The 17,446-nt window shown below is 34.4% G+C and overlaps 1 protein-coding gene and 1 pseudogene across 4 annotated transcripts in view; one reads left to right on the plus strand and one right to left on the minus strand.

Annotated features, from left to right (window-relative positions):
- The window catches only part of LUC7L2 (LUC7 like 2, pre-mRNA splicing factor), a 57,037-nt gene that overhangs the window by 14,967 nt on the left and 24,624 nt on the right, over positions 1-17,446 (minus strand). For all 4 annotated transcript variants that reach the window (XM_011359491.1, XM_011359492.2, XM_023530284.1 and 1 more), the window contains 5 exons: positions 14,007-14,105; positions 11,788-11,898; positions 8,084-8,227; positions 3,393-3,569; positions 2,112-2,203 (listed from right to left, as the gene is read on the minus strand). In XM_011359491.1, coding sequence (XP_011357793.1) covers positions 2,112-2,203; positions 3,393-3,569; positions 8,084-8,227; positions 11,788-11,898; positions 14,007-14,105 — 623 coding nt within the window. The remainder of the gene's footprint in view (positions 1-2,111; positions 2,204-3,392; positions 3,570-8,083; positions 8,228-11,787; positions 11,899-14,006; positions 14,106-17,446) is intronic.
- On the plus strand, positions 8,296-8,414 carry LOC111739226 (annotated as a pseudogene).

Raw genomic sequence — 17,446 nt, forward strand, 5'->3', positions numbered from 1 at the left:
ATCTATTTTTAGAAAAGTAACTATAAATAAGTGAGAATAAGTCCAATGTGCTTTTAAAATTACATTCTTTTGATTTCTAATATTTGTATTAAATTATAAATATAAAGCATGTATTTATGCACACAAATTTTTCCAAAATGCACCACAAACTCTACAGACTTCCCCACCCTGGCAAATGAGCTTCCTTAACTAGGATACATGGCTCTTAAAAAAATATTCTCCTAGGAGACTAAAACTCAGTACAGCATAACTCATCAATTCTCTAGAAACCACTTTCCAACTTGGAAAAAGTTCTTCGTTATTTATATCTGTCATTTCTTCTTTCCCTGAAAACAGTAAAATTTCTACAATCTGAGATGCATGCATGTTGGATCTACAACCTCATACTATAATCCCTAAAACACTTAATTCAATCTTGTATCTGTTTCTTAACATGACACTCATATAAAATATTCTTCACATTCCCTAATACACAATTAACACTCAATAAACAGTAATAGCTTTTATTATGGTTATTAGGAGGCCACAGGTGGGTGAATGGGTGTGTGTGTGTGTGTGTGTGTGTGAGAGATGCATGCATGCATGCATGTATGTATGTATGTGTGTGTGTGTGTGTGTGTGTGTGTGTGTGTGTGTGTATGTATGTATGTATGTATGTATGTATAGCATGGCTTTGGACTCAGCCTGATATAAGTTTTAACTCTGGTTCCAACACTCACCATCTGTCTGACCTGGGCAGATCATACATCTTCCCTCGGCTTAGTTTTTCATTTGCAAAAGAGGAACAGTAATATAGATTTCACAAGAGGATGGTAAGGATTAGACGAACTAAATTCTTAACACAGTGGCACATAATATGCACTTGGTGACAGTCGTTTTTATCATTACCCTTTTCACTACCATAGCTGGAATCCCATATCTTGTGTAATTTTGAACTCAACTTGTAATTTCCTCAAGTTTCATAGATTAGTTTGAAAACGTAGTCCTGCAAAAATTTTTTTTCTCATTTGACTCACCTCAGTTGAATTTTAACTTAAACTGAGATTAACAATTCCATTTATATTGTCTTAAATATTATAATACTGGGCAATATTACCAGAGAATCTCAGTGTACACAAAAAAGAAATGGAGGTAAAGCTCTGAGGTACTATTTATGGTAATGAGGAACACATATCAATAGAGGAATAACAGCACTTCCTCTAAAAAAGGAAGATGTCTACATACAGCTTTGTTTCATTTTGTCATTTCAATACAAAAAGATTACCTGCTATAAGTTATAAAACATAAACAAAGTCAGTTTAATGTCTTGAAACAGACTTAGTATATAATGCTCAAAGCTTGGAGGAAGTCGGCATGACATCACATATTATAAAGGGTTTTAATTAACTTAGGCACAACATGTGCTGAAGAGAAGGTATTTACATTTCAGAGATGTGTCGTCCAATTAAGGGAACTCTATAAATCAGAACTATCGATAAATTTTCTGTGGCATACCTATCCATCCTAGAGTTGTTAGAAAAATTACGAACATGAGATACAAAGAACATGGTCACCATGACGCCAAGCAACTTGTTGCCAATAAGTAAAAGTGACTGAGAACATTTAAATATTCTAAATATGAAGATTTATATAATTCTATCAGCTGATGAATACTAATATAAAAATTATGTACTTTTATATTATCAAATTAATAAAAATTTTAATAGTTTGTAGCTCCTGGAATTGAATATAGAAGAAAGTACAATGTAAAATAATAAAACGAACAAAAAAACCCCCAAAACTTTTATCAACAAGTATAAACTATAATATAAAAATAGTTCTTTGCCAACCTGGTACAAATGTAGCCTATTAAGAAAATCAGAGGGCTAGAAAAGAGCTTTGTTATATATCTTACAAAACAAAGATGTGAGAAGCACTCTTTATTACCTCTTCCATCCATTTTGAAGGAAATCACCTTGATTAAAGGGCCATACCTGCATAAACATTGTTTTGTATAGTAACACTTGAAAGACTAAAAAATTTCCCATGTCCAGACTTTTTAACATCTAAAGTCTTGTGTCAATCAACATCTCTTTTCAGAACTTAAGACTATTCAATTCATTGATCCGTACCTCCTCAACTTCTCCCTTTCTTCTCTCTCCCTTTCTTCTCTTCGCTTCAGGCGTTCTTGGTTTCTTTTCTCCTGCTTCTCAGCTACCACTCTCTTAAAAAACAATGACAGTTTAAATAATAAATAAGGAGCATTATTTACTAGGTCTACTCTTAATGAGCATTTCCCTAAACTTTACCATATCTGGTTTCCAACACGGTACAAGTAACATCAAAAATCTGTTCAATAACAATTCAACTTGAAGTTTTGACAGGTATGATCATTAGGCTTACAGTCTGATTTTCAAAATCTTTCCCCTTTTGGGGAACATTTGTAAAATTTCAGGGTTCTCCATGACTTATTAAAATCACTTCTGTAAGATTTTTCTCCTCTGAATGTTTTCTAGTATTATTATTATTTTTAAATGAAATCAACCCTTATAAATCACTACAAGTTTCGGGCTCTATGATTTCCAATTTAGAGATGTCTTCTGTCACTTTCAATTATCATCCTAATGCTACTTTTAAAAACACCAGTAAAACGCTAAACAGTTCTGTTGTTAGGTCTATATCTGCAAATTTTTGAGTTTTAACTTAAGAGTCCAATAACTATTTACTATAGTCAAACATTTTGTCATTTTCAAAAACTTATCTAGATCATCCTAGCTGCTTAGAATACTGAGAACTCACTGTTTACTATAATATCCACTGACTCTGCTTGTTTTAACCTCCTCAGAAATATTTTTTGCTCATCTTCTCAAAAGAACTCAGCAGAAGAATAAGAACTATGTTGTGTTGCCTTTGTCACAAGAACCTGTATATTTAAGTGATGAATTTAATTCTAAATCCTTTCCGAAATGGGTGCAGGAGAGTAAAATAAAACTAGAGGTCCTACAAGTTTGCTATTTAGTGAAGAACTGCAAAATATTTTAAATAAATATTGAACTCATTTTCTCAATCTTCCTTTAAACATATTATTAATTAAAAAAGAAAAAAACCATGAAAAATTTAGGAGACTCTATCAAAGAATTAGTTTAGAACCCAGTTTGTAAGATTCCTAATTGAATATCACATCCGACACAAAATACTACCTCCCAGAATAAGGGGGATAGTATTTAAAGGTCTGTTTCTCAGACATCATCCATTAAACTAGCTGGTATCTCTGTTTAAAATCCTATACTATTCAGTATGAATTGTTAAGAGAATCAGTCAAGAAGACTGATACACAAAAAGACAACTAATACAGATCAAAATAATGAGTGGCTAAACTGGATAAAGCGAAGGATATTATTTTACCAATGTACCTTTAATTCTTCAAGCTTCTCTCTTATTTCAATAAATCCCAGGTGCAGTTTACCCCCAAAATGATCAGCAAGTCGCCTGTCATTATCATGAAGACCTAAATAGGCAGAGCAGACTTCGCAGACTCGAAGTTTCTGCTGTTGGAAACTGGAAGCAGGCATAGAATTCCGATACACTTCCTAAACAAAAATGAGATAAACAAGGTTCATATAAAACTCAACGAAAGTCAATCAAACAAAATAAACTATGTTTATACCAAAAATGTTTTCTAACGAATACACAAAAGCATGGCTATTTTGTCATAAGTTCTAGATTACTCTTTGTCCTCATCCTCTGTCTTCGGCACCTTTCCACTGGAGATAAAAGGTGAGAGCCTCAAACAGCTTTTGCCAAGAACTATCATAACAATTCTACCATGATACAGAGTACGACTTTCTGAAAAGGTTTTCTCAATGTTCTACAGTGTTCTGTTTTCCATAATTTTTGTTAAAAATGAGATGCAGCACCCAAAACTATACATCAAAGAAGGATCAAGGAAGGAGAAGTCATCCGTGCTTGCAGAAGGAATGCACATTCTGCATACTGTTACAGCTTCCGTTGCCTTCTTTCGCACAGATCATTTCCCCCACTTGGAAATGTGGACGGGGCATACAAAATAAACTTCCCACTAAAAGTAGTACTTCTGTAAGACAAGAGATGAAAGGTGACTTACTGAGATTTAGATGTCTTATACTCATCCATGCTATTTATGTAAATTGATGAAATAATATTAGTGGGTTTGTATATCCACCATACCCCTCTTGACTCAGATAACTGTTCTGTGTTTATGTAATAAAATATCTTTGTTTTTAGGAAATACACACTGAAGTATTTAGGAATAAATAAGCATCTTATCTGTAACTGTCAAATAGTTCAAATACACATAAATACACACAGGAGGAGAACGATAAATGCAAAATGTTAACATTTCGGAAGTCTGGATGAAAGATACAGGGGATTCTTTATGCTTTTCTAAAAATATTTCAAAATAAAAAATTTTTAAAAAAGAAAAACACAAATGCATGACACACAAAGGCAAGCCAACTCAATTTTTGTTACTTGTTACTCTTCCTCTTTCTACTCACACATAGAGAAAAGGTTTTAGGCTTAGTGGCCATGTTGGTACTACAAACTGACGAGCATAAAGATAAATCTACTACACAGTTAAGGATGGCTGAATATAAAGCTAGAAGTAAGTTGTATGCTAGATGTCATCATGGAGCGCTATACCAACCCAACTTCCCTGACTGTGAATATTAAATAAAAACAAAATTATTCTCTGCTTAAACCATTATAAATTGTTTCCTATTAGGTACAGCTGAATACAATCTATAATGAGCAAGTAAATTTTTAAATGTACGGTTCTTAGTGGAAAGTGACTGATGATAATACAGAACAGGCTAAAGATGTTAAGCTGCTGTATATAGCTGACCCTTGAACAGTCTACTTACACGTGGATTTTAAATATATTGGAAAAATTTTTCGAGATTTGTGCAAATGTAGTCAGGTTTATGATCAAGACTGTCTTACCTATAAAGCTGCTATCCCTTAGGCTCAAAGGAAAAATATCAACACCACCTGCCAGTCTTTTGGTTGTACAAGGAGAAGGTCTGGACGAGAACCCTTTTTCTGGATCGGTTCCATCAATGCTTTGTCCTTGAAGTCAGGAAATACCTTGCTCGTAAGGGACTGTCTTTTAAATTTCTTCTGATATTGGACAGTGCCCTTGGCCACCCAGAACCCATGAGTTCAACACTGAAGAGGTCAAGGTGGTTGACTTGCCACCCAAACATGTCAAACATGTCTTTTAATTCAGCCTCTAGATGAGGGGGTCACAAGGACCTTTAAGGCTCATCACCCACCATACTCTATGGAAAAGACTGTCAATGCTAGAGAACCCTGACAGAGAGAACATCATGAAAAGTCTGGAAGGATGACATCTCTAAAGATGCATCGTTACAGAAAAAGCTGTGAAAGCCATCAAGCCGAAATGAGAAATTCTTGCTGGACCAAACTGTCCAGGTGTTGTGCATGACTTCACAGGTTTTACCACACAGCTGAAAGAAGAAATCATTGAAGAGATTGTGGATATGGCAAAAAAAAGATGGGAGGGAGGGATAAAGAGTTTCAAGATACGGATCTTGGAGAAATTCAAGAGCTAAGAGACATCACACCAGGGAAATTAATAGAAGATGATTTGATGGAGATAAGTCGTCTGGCTTTTGAACCAGTGCCAGGTGAAGGAGTAGAAGCAGTTCCAGAAAACTGACATTAAACAATCTGGCAGAAGGGTTCTGGTTATTCAAGATTTCTTTTACGACATGGACCCTTCTATGACACGGGCACTGAAACCAAAGCAAAAAGTGGAAGAAGGATTGGTACTGTACAGAAACTTTTAAAGGAAGGAAAAAGCAAAAAAAAACCAGACAGAAATTGTGATGTATTTCCACAAAGTTACACCAAGTTTGCCTGCTTTTTCTGCCTTCCTTTCCACTTCCTTCTGCCACCTCTGAGATAGCAAGACCAATCCTTCCTCTTCCTCTTCAACCTATTCAATGTGAAGATGAAAAGGATGAAGACCTTTATGGAGATCTACTTCCATTTTCAATGAATAGTAATCTTCATGCCATAGAGTTAACAAACTTATCTTGTGCAGGTGTGCCTTCATGTGAAAATCTAGTAACTGGTATGAGACATTATGGTGTCATGATCATCACCATTACTGCCTAAGTAGTCATCGTATAGAACATCATGTACAAGACTTGTACGGAAATGAATAGCCCATCCTTACACAGGCATAAAGTAAATGATATGTAATATAAAAGTAATAACGTGTTTTCTTTTATAACTGTTTTCACGGAATTACATTACCTACATCATGTCTCCCTCTCTCATAATTGGAGAAACTATGTATCAGCATATGATCACAGGTAAGTAGCTGTTTAAAAAATGTAACAAGGTTCCAATACTGTTTTATGAATATGACTAGAATACTGTATACCACAAAAATTTTATGATTCATTAGTGTATAGGCTAGACTACCAAGAAGCAACTGTACTGATTACACTAGACTACCATAAAGCAATCATGTTGCTGCTTGTTATGAATGTGTGAATCATTATACCTGTAAATAAATATCAACTTCTTTTTCACATTATCTTTTCATTTTTGATGTCTAGTGTTAGTAATACGTAAAACATCTAGTGTTTTGTATCATATTAAGACAATATTGATGTAGGTACTGACAGACGAGTCACCTTGTAAACAGATGACGTAAACTTACGGTATCGAATCGATACAGTATAGTACCATAAATGTATTTTCATTTCTCTAGATTTCTTTATTGTAAGAATACAGTATCTAACACATATACTATATAAAATACGTGTTAATCAACTGTTTATGTTATCAGTAAGGATTCTAGTCAACAGTGTATTACTAGTTAAGTTTTGGGGGAGTCAAAAGTTATATGCAGATTTTTGATTGCGAAGGGGGTCGTTGGTACCCTTAATTCCTGTACTATTCAAATGTCAACTGTAACTCTTCAAGTACATATATATAAAATGTCACGAAAACTGCAAGAGTCATGCATTGCATGTCGTTTCGGTCAGTGATAGACCGTATATACAATAAGCTTATAATGGAGCTAAAAAATTCCTATTGCCTAGTGATGTTATAGCCATCCTAATGCATTACACAAGTACCATCTTACAATTTCCAACAGTATTCAGTATAGGTTTGTAGCCCAGGAGCTAATATAGGAACAGAATTTGTCACCCTAGAAAATGTCTATATGGCATAAGGATTATTTTATGCTGGTTAATTTTAAGAAACAGAAAAGAGAGCTCTGAAAACCAAGTAAAATTAGCCTTTGTAAAAGACATTTATTTACATTTCTAAGGGTGTACCAAGAAGAGGGGGATAACCTTTATATTAGGCAAGTATTTTAATCTGAATGCAAATGAAAACACAACATATGAAAATCTGTGAGATGCACCTATAGTCGTGCTTAGAAGAAAACTTTAGTATTAAATGGTCTAAAATCAGAAATCGAAGCTTCTGCCTTTAAGAGGCCATAAGGGCTAATTAAACCCAGATGTATGACACAGTTAGAAGCAATTGAGACTAATGGAGACGACTGCCAAGGCGAAGAGTAAGCTCACATCTGAAGGCATTCGATTTTGTAAAATATACCAAGGAGGCTAAACAAAATAGAACTCTACTTGCAGGATATTAGATTTTAACTTGTGCTGTGGAGGGAGAATGAGAGAAGGCTCCCAAAATGCTAGCAGACTGTACTGAGGTGGAAAGAGAGGGGAGACCACTAAAGTTGCATGGGGGTAAAATAGGGGTGGGGGATACAGTATCACAGCAACCAGGTATATGCAGAGTGTGTGCGCAACTATCGTGTGTGTGACTGTTGTGTATGACTAGCTAGTTTAGTTAATTTACCAGTTATATAAATTTCAACATATCAATGGCACTAAATTTCAAAACCACTAATTTTGATACAGAACCCATTAGTATGACACAGATTAATTAAATATTTTCACACTGGTTTAAATACTCTTTACATGTAGTAATTTCCAGTCAAATGTATTTCTTTAAGTACAGATACTAAGGCTCTATATACCACCATTAAGAATTTTGTTACCTCTGCTTCTCTTTTCTTTGCCCGTGCTTTCTCTACTTCATCCATCACTTTTTGGGATTCTTCCACATTCCCTTCGGCCCCTAGCTGTTCCACCTTGGCCAACAATTTACCAATTTCCTCATTTAACTCATGAACACGTTCAGCCTAGAAAAAAGCAGAAATAAAGATCATGAATAAAAAGCAGATAAGTATCAAAGTTCAAAATATTTCAGGTCTACGGCCATGCCACCCTGAACACGCCCGATCTCATCTGATCTCAGAAGCTAAGCAGGGTCGGGCCTGGTTAGTACTTGAATGGGAAATCACGTAGGAATATCAGGCTTTAAAAAAATAATTTTTCAGAAATGCTCAGAAAAGTTATCCAAGGCAGTATGAGTATAAATCATGTTTTCTGAGCACATCATAAATGAATTTTGAGACATCAGGATGTTTTGAGTCTGCTTGCCTTCACTTCAGGATACAACTGATCTCAATATTCACTATTACTTTCCAATCTTGGCTTGTATTCCAAGCATAAAATACCTTTTCTTCCATGACTGGGCCCACTGCATCTTTCCGAACCATCTCTTGCTTGCCTCCATTTCACAACAAAATCTAGTTATATTTTGTTTCCTGTTGTTTTCTGCTTCTGTGACTTTGTACATATTGTTCCCTCTTCCTGGGATGTCATCCCTTACCTCCCTTTCTTGCCTAGTGAATGTCTATTTATTCAGCAAGATCCAACTCAAGAGTCTATTCTGTAAGGCGTTCTTGAACAATCAATCATCACATATAACTCCCACTTATATAAGCAGAGAGTCATCTCTTTTGTGCGACCTTTGTATCTCTATGACAATTACATTTACATATGTCATACCACTTTAAAGATAGCTATCTAAATTTCCCATCTTTGTATTTCCAATGCCTAACTAATAGCATATGCTCAAATATGAGTTAAAGGGATGAACTGGTGGACACTCTTTCAAGCAATGGCTTTAGAGTCCAACAAATCTGACTTATGGCCCAACCAGTTACTGGGTGTGCAATTTTGGTCATGTTACTTAACATGAATCTACTTCCTTGTCTAAGAAGTAGGGACTGAAACCTATCTCACAAAGCTCTGAGAAATAAGAATATGTGCCTTGTACATATATTGCGTGGCACATTATTGATTTTTAATACACAAACATGGCACCCCCTTCTCCCTTAGTCCATGACTGGGATTTGATATGCCTCCTCCTCCTCCTCAGCAGCAGCACCCACATCATCCTGGAAATCTAATTCATTCCTATTCTTTTAATAGCATGTGATACATAAACATAGTGTCTTTATTTTGGTCACAAATATTCACTATTATATTATATTATATATTATAACTTTAGAAAGAAGGTTCTAATTCGATATGAACATCCAGTCCTAACAAACCAATGTGCCAATAATCTTTACTTCTCAAATTTCCTTCAATCCAAGATATTTGCCCCTCAAAGAAATTCCCAGCTCTAGTATTATTATCCTCCACCTCTTTAACAAAGTGTATTTTTCTTTATGTATCTGTCATGGAATAATTCCACTGTATCCATGCCCTTTGCTATGTAACCAGGTACCATCATACTCTGAATATGAACTTGGATATATCAACTGGCTTTAGTGAACTAGAGAGTAGCAAACATGATACAGGGATTGAAAAGCACTTATATTGACTGGGCTTGATGCTTTTGCACCTCTACTCTCATTATGAGAATATAGTTCAACAGCCTCCAGCTAAATGGAAGACATTAAGTTGAGCCCAACTGAGACACGAACAACTGCCTAATCAAGTTCAGCCTAAATCATTCATTATAGATTCATAGGCTAAATAAATACTGTTTTAAAGTCACTGAGTTTTGATTTAGTTTGTTAAACAGCACTTCTATAGTGATGAAAAATGAATGCAGCTTGGGGTCTGGTCTAGCCAGCACTCGTGGATCTCTTTAAACCATGAAATATGAAGATTCCTTGTACTTTATAGTCCCCATCTTCAGAGAACTTTTCAGAAAAAGTTGGTTGAAAGTAGCCCTTTCCTCAAATAAGGGAATGTCTCCCTTCTGTACATATATACCTGAATACTATATTTAATGCTGTGATTTGAACTCTCTCTGGGTAACCCTTTGTCTCCATTCAGCATTTTCATTGAATGTACCAGACTACACTGAATGGTATTAGAATGTTATAAAGTAGTAAAAGTAGTAAATAAATCATCAAATCAACAAAATGTGTCTATGGCCATGCCACCCTGAATGCGCCCAATCTCGTCTGATTGCAGAAGCTAAGCAGAGTCGGTTCTGATAGTACTTTGATGGGAGACTACCTAGGAATACCAGGTGCTGTAGGTGTTAAAAAAAAAAAAAAAAGTAATATATGGACGTTTTCTGGATTTTGATTAGAACCAACTCTATATAGGAAAATAAACACACAGTAGATATTAGGTAATACTAAAAAATTGTTAACTTTATGGATATGATTCTGTGGTTATGTTCTAGAGGTGAAATGATATGAAGTCTATAATTCGCTTTTAAAATAAAGAAACAGTAGAAAGCTCACAGCTCTGAATCTACCAGGATTCACTTTTTCTCTACTTTTTGCATATAAGTTTGCAAAACATTTTTAAAAAGTAGTAAAGTACAACACCTGAAGAACACTCAAAACTCAACATTAAAAAATGAGCAATCTATTTGGAAAATGGGCATTAAAACCTACACAGACATTTCACTGAAGAGGATATATAGATGGCAAATGAGCATGTGAAAAAAATGTTCAAAGGCCTTAGTCACTGAGGAAATTCGAATTGAAATCACAATGAGATATCACTAAACACTTTTCAGAATGGACAAAATGAAACAGTGACACCATCAAATGCTGGCACAGATGTGGAGAAAGTGGATCACTAACACATCACTGGTAAAGTAAAATAGTAGAACCACTCTAGAAAAAAGTTTGGCACTTGCTCTCAAAACTAAAAATGGCCTTACTGGATAACCTAGCAATTGCATTGTTGGGCATTTATCCCAGAGAAATGAAAACTTATGTCCACACAAAAATCTGTAAACAAGTGCTTACTGCAGCTTTATTGGTATTAGCCAATAAAATGGAAACAATCCAAATGTGCCCTTAAGTGTGTGAATGATTAAACTATTGTATATCTTTACTGTGATATGCTATCCAGAAAAAGGTATGAACTATTAATATACACAACAACTTCTATGAATCTCAAGAAGTTGTGATGAGTAAAAAAGCCAACCTCAAAAGGATATACACTGCATGATTCCATTTATGTACTATTAGGTGCCATAACACATAAAGATGGAGAATAGATTAGTAGGAAAAAGGGTGGGTGGGTGTGACTATAAAGGGGTAACATGAAGGAGTCTTGTGGTGATACTATAGTTAATTATGGTGGTAGTTACCCAAGTCCCATATGTGATAAAACTGCATAGAGCTACACGTACACATGAGTGTATGCATAATTGAATAAAATGTAAGCACTGGACCAACATTAATTTCTTAGCTTTGATACTGTATTTTATAGTTGTATAAGATATTAACGTAAGGGAAGGCTAGAGGAAGAGTACATGAATTCCCTCTACGTGTCTTTACAATTGCCTGTGAATATAATTTTTCAAAATAAAAAATCAAAAGTAATACACTGAAACTGTATTTTGTACTACTGAAATGATTAAAATTCTTACCTTTGCTGCCACTTCAGCACTAATTTCCTCTTGAGTTTCTGCTAATCTTTTCTTAGCCACTTCTGTTCTTCGATCACAATCTGCAATGAATGACTGCAGATGATCCATAGCCTGCAAAGTTTAATTAAGACAATTATTGCCAGAAAAATCAACTTTATTCAGAAACGTCTCTACTCAAAAATTACACTTTGTTTTTTAAAATACTATTATGGAAGTAAAAAAATAACAAAAGCAGGCTCAATTACTAATCAAAAATACTATTCATCTATCAAATTGGCAAACAGGAAACATAACTAATTCCCAGGAAAGGTAAGGAAACTGCCATTCTCATCCTCCACCGAAGGAAGCCCAAACCAGTGCAACCTTTATAAAACGACAATGCAGTAATTGGTATCAAATACCTTAAAAATGTCTCCCGACTTAATAATTTTACTTCCAGAAATTTATTATAAGAAATTAATCAGAGATACAGAAAAAGATTAATATTCAAAAGTGTCCTTCAAAGTGTTATTTTTAATAGTGATAGCTGTAAACACCTTACATATCCAGATAACATGTAAAAATTTTGTTCTTCAGCTTTAAAAAAAAGTTTTAATAGAATACTTTAGGACACAAAAAATGTTCATGATTCACTTACAAATAAAAAGTTACAATCTTACATGCAATAAGATCTCAATTTTATAAAATAAAAAACAAGCAAACATAAAATATTTACAATAATTACTTTAGAAGAAATGGATATTTTTTAATAATTTGTTTTCAAATTCTCCGCAATGAAATGTTACAACCAGGAAAACTTGCCCTTTTTTCAAAGTCTTAAACCACTGAGAATTTTAGCAGTGTCTGCATTGCAAAAATCCAGTCCAGTATTTATATAAAAGACATTTGTCAGGCATATATTAATATGTCTATAATCAAATAAGTTCACTTGAAAGTAAACTTTTAAGATTTATTCCCAAATTAAGCAATTTGGACTTTCATCTTACTGTACAGATACATGGCTAATTTAAACGTTTTAATTAAAAATATAAATTTACTCAGCACATGTAGAATTCTAAAAATGGTTCATTAACCCAAAAGATTTTTAAAAGTGAAAAGCAGTAAAGATCATTTAAAGATTTTTTCTGTGATGACAAAGAAATAGCTTTTAACTCTTTTAATTTAAAATTTATCTTTAAAATCACAACAGAAATCTATTAAAATCTCCTATGTGAAGACAATAGTGGCATCTCAAAGAATTAAGAGAGAAAAAAGATGGCCTGATCGATAAATAGTATTGGGTCAACTAACCAGCTATCTGGAAAAAGCAATCAGGATCTATAACTCAATTCCTCAGGCCAGAATAAATTTAAGTTAGATCAAAGACTTAAGTGTATAAAATGAAGCCATAAAAATATCACAAGAAACCATCAGAGAGAGCTCATCACATCAGAATGGGGATGGCCTTTCAAATTAATCCAATAGAGATTTTAAAAGATTGATAAGTCAGACAATAAAAATATTCTGCAAGGCCCATAACCACCAAAAGTCGGAAAAAAATACAAGTAGAAAAAAAAAAATCCCTAGGTAAGGGATTAATTTTCAAAATGTGTAAAGAGTACAATCAAACAGAAAAATGCTAAAATCCAAAATTAACCAATGGCCAAAAAAATAACTGCACACTGATAGTTCATTGAAAAGGACATATAAACAGATCTTAAATACATGCAGTATGTTCAAACTCACTCATAAGAGATGTAAATTAAAACTACACTTATATTATCTAAGTGGCATCTATTTCCTAATATTTCTTGCTACTTTTACATTAAAAAAATTGTCCTTAATATCTTCTACGTATTTACAGATATAAAAATAAATATAAATATAAAAATTCAGTAATTATTAAAGGGCCTTTTATACACTATAAGTCAATTGTTTATATTTGCTTAAATTGATATTTCCTTAATCATATCTACTTTATTGGAAAGAAATGTTCAATTTGCAAAAGAATATATGAACTGCATGACTTTTATGTATTTTTTTTTCATATTTTCTTAAATACCCAGTTTCACCTTATATTTAAAAAAAAAATGTTAGAAAAGTACAGGATCTTAATTTAGAACTATCCTTCACATAACCACAAAGAAGATAATTTGCTAAGAGCCTTTTCTTATTAAGAGAAATTAATCCATATTCAAAATGTTTTACAACAAAAGACCAATTAAAGCAAAATCACATACATCAAGTTCAAAGAAAAAATCTTGTTCTTTAGATGCAATTTCATAATCTGCTCTTAAAGCCAGGTCATGGACTTTCAGACATTCGCCAAGATCCATTCTCTAAGAGGGGGGAAAAGAGAGACACACGTTATTAAAACAAAAACTACATTTAAAAAAAATTCATTAACAACCACAGTACTCTTCAGAATACACATTAAGTCATACAGATACTTCATTAATGGGCTTTCAAATTACAAAATTTCATAGACAAGTACAAAACCTGGTACCAGAAAAAAACTGCATCAATTCTTTCTACCAACAGATGGGAACAGTGATCACTTTTGTACTTAAGAATAAACAGACAAGGAAAGGCCTGTCATAATCTCAAAAAAGTTGGAAAAAAGCTCTTAACAACCTGGATATGTGTATAACAAAAGACATGATTATCAATTCTGTATACTATCCCACACTAAAAATGGTAAAATCACTAGATTAAGATTCAAAAAGACTGACAGACCAGATAAAATTTAAAAGAAATATGAAGTCATATCTAAGAAGACGAGTTTACGAACAAGGTATGAGAAGAAAATTAGACAAATTGAAAAACTTACTAGTCAAGAGTAAGGGTTAGTGTGGCATGACTGAGATAAATTTATGAGATAACAGGAACTTAAAGAAAATATTATGAGCAAAGTTGAGAAATCTTATTCCTGAAGGTTGGTTTTAAAAGCAAACCCCTTTTCCTCCAAAGACACATTCTTTGTGCTAACACATTTCAAATGGGATATAAATAAACTAGACAAAATGTCTCAAAGTGTAGCTAAACAAAAAAGCCAGAGAACAGAAGCAATGAGCTAGAGAAGAATCAAGATGTGACCCCAGTCATCTATCAACTGCAGAATTTTTCAGTCTGAAATAGAAATAGATTTTATTATGGCCCCAAGGGACCCGAGAGTCAGATTTTAACTCTTTCAATGTAAGAAAATATTTTCCAATGGCCAGAGCTTTCCAAAGATGGAATAAGCTTCCTCAAGAATCGTTGAATTACCAAATAATGTAAGAGCGAGTCAAATACAGTCCAGACAATCATTTCTCTAGTATTGAGGAAAGAATTTAACCATCAGGTAGCTTCTACTCTTCCAACTCTGAGATTTTATGACTAAAAAAAAAGGTCTCAAACTATATTACTTCAGTTCTTAATTACGTAAAGAAACAAATGTATTCAAAGTTATCCTTTGGGAAACAGTAAGAAATATTCGTCACTATTATAAAAGTCCTAACTACACTAATGACAGTACCATCGTGTTGCTAAGCATGCAGTTTCCCAGGAGCTACTGCTCTCATTCATTAGTCTGTGGGTTAACAAACCAAGGAGTTTTTCAGTGACAATAAACAAAAACTGAAACTTTATACAGATGCGTGGAAATTCCAAGCTGCTTATTAAGTAACATTTATTAAGAAAAGGCTGTATATGAGCGTCGCTTGAAGAAAAAAATGAAAAAGAAAAAAAGGAAAAACACTGTAGAAAAAAAATTTACTACTGTTTAAAAAAACATGCAGGAAAAATAAAACATAAATGAAAAAAGTTAATGGCAAAAGAATGTTTTGTCTTTGTTACACTAGCCAATTTGGTTTCTTAATTAATAACATCTTAACATTAATCACTCCAAAAACTCCTTTTGCATTTGTATGTATTTCCACAACTACAGTTGTTCATGGGAGGCTATACTTATTTCATAAAATGTTAAGATGTCACAGTTGGAAATGCCTTTGGTTCTCAACCTGGACCTGGTGAGCTTTTAAATAACACTGACAAAAGCTTTTGAAAGGAGGACCAAAGCCCCACCTTCGAAAGACTGAACTGCAAAAGCCTCCTGGGAGTTTTAATGCATAGTGCTGAGAACCATGCCCTGATCTAGTTTTATGCCCATTCTACAGACAAAGAAACTGAAGCCCAGACTGACTGACTTATTAGGGGTACTACTAGAAAATGTGCTTAGACTGATTCCTATAGTCTGATACGCCTTCCACTTTATCATGTAAATTCCAATTATTTCAGTACTACCTTTTAATATTTTTAGATAACAATCATCCCCCGTAACATCTAAAAAAGCTCTGCACACAACAGATATTCACAGCAGCTGTCTACTGCCTTTCCTCCATTTATCTCCTTTATCCTCTAAGTGTTTTTTCAATCTCTCAACAAAAAATTAAAAGTAGCATATAAATCTTGCCTCACTGTGTGTTTAACCTAAACATCTCTGTTGCCCACCTAGACTATGCTTTGGCAGGAATTCTAGGCTTTCCTCCTGCTCTATTCTTATAAATTTATATCACACAACCAACTACAGAAAGAAAAGCAACTATGTGGGTCAAGGACAAAATGAACACCAAAAAGGACACAAGCGTTACCACTGTTGCAGGGGTGGAGTCTTGGTGAGGAGTAGAGATGAAGCCAATGTCTGCCTAGTGCGAGGGGGGAGTTCGTGGAGGAGGAAAGATTCAGTCACTAGAATGTGAGCTCCATAAGGGAAAGAGTTTTCTTCTGTTTTATCCACTACGTATCTGTGCCTGGTATACAGGAATGGGTAATAAATATCTGCTGAATGAACCAAACTGGGGAAAGAGGGCTGATAAAAACATCTGGCACAGGGGACCTGGGCTCAACAAGCTCAGGTGGTTAAGATGCACCTCAAGAAAATACTGGTTTGAGCACTGAAGGGTCTTCTTAGCCTCTCCTTGAAGCTATTCCTTTCTTTTTGCCTATGTGCTTGTCTCCTCCAGGAGGTAGACTACTTGGGCTTGTCACTATCCTGAGCCATGAGTGCCTGCAGCTTTATAGTCTAGTCTGGCTCATCATAGGAGATATTGGGGCCAAAGCCCTAGAAGGAAGGGCCTAACAATATTAAAACTGCCCCCACCCCGTTTTCTGGCCTGGAAAAGCCCCAGTGCTTATTTCTTCAGACACCTAGCAGGACAATAGGGGTAGCAAGGCAGATTTTCAGAATTCTAGATAGTGGTCATCTATTTTCCTTTGTCCATACCATCATGACTAAGAATCTACTCTGGCTCTGTGCCATGCACATGAGGCATATTTAAAATAAAAAACAAGCCAGCCAAAATAAACCTAGTAATTACCAGCCACTGTAACAGTGAGTAAAGAGAAAGTATGCCTACGTTACTGTTCTCCATGACCCTAGTCATCTAATTAAAAAGTCACCAGAGAAGGAGCCATGATAGAACCACACCACAACCAACTACGGACCAATTCTCAAAAGCTGAATCAATCCTGACTTCATCGCTGATGGTGCAGCAGTGCTCTAAACACACAAAGCACACTGGTATTTGCTATTGCTGCTGCTTCTCTTCTGAAATAAGTTAGCTTCAAACTGAATAGAATGTGTGGTTATCTATTTTAACTTATAATGGCTTTATCTGTAATGAAAACCACAGAATAGTTT

Source organism: Pteropus vampyrus, unplaced genomic scaffold (assembly GCF_000151845.1).
Source record: "Pteropus vampyrus isolate Shadow unplaced genomic scaffold, Pvam_2.0 Scaffold48, whole genome shotgun sequence".
NCBI lineage: Eukaryota > Metazoa > Chordata > Mammalia > Chiroptera > Pteropodidae > Pteropus > Pteropus vampyrus.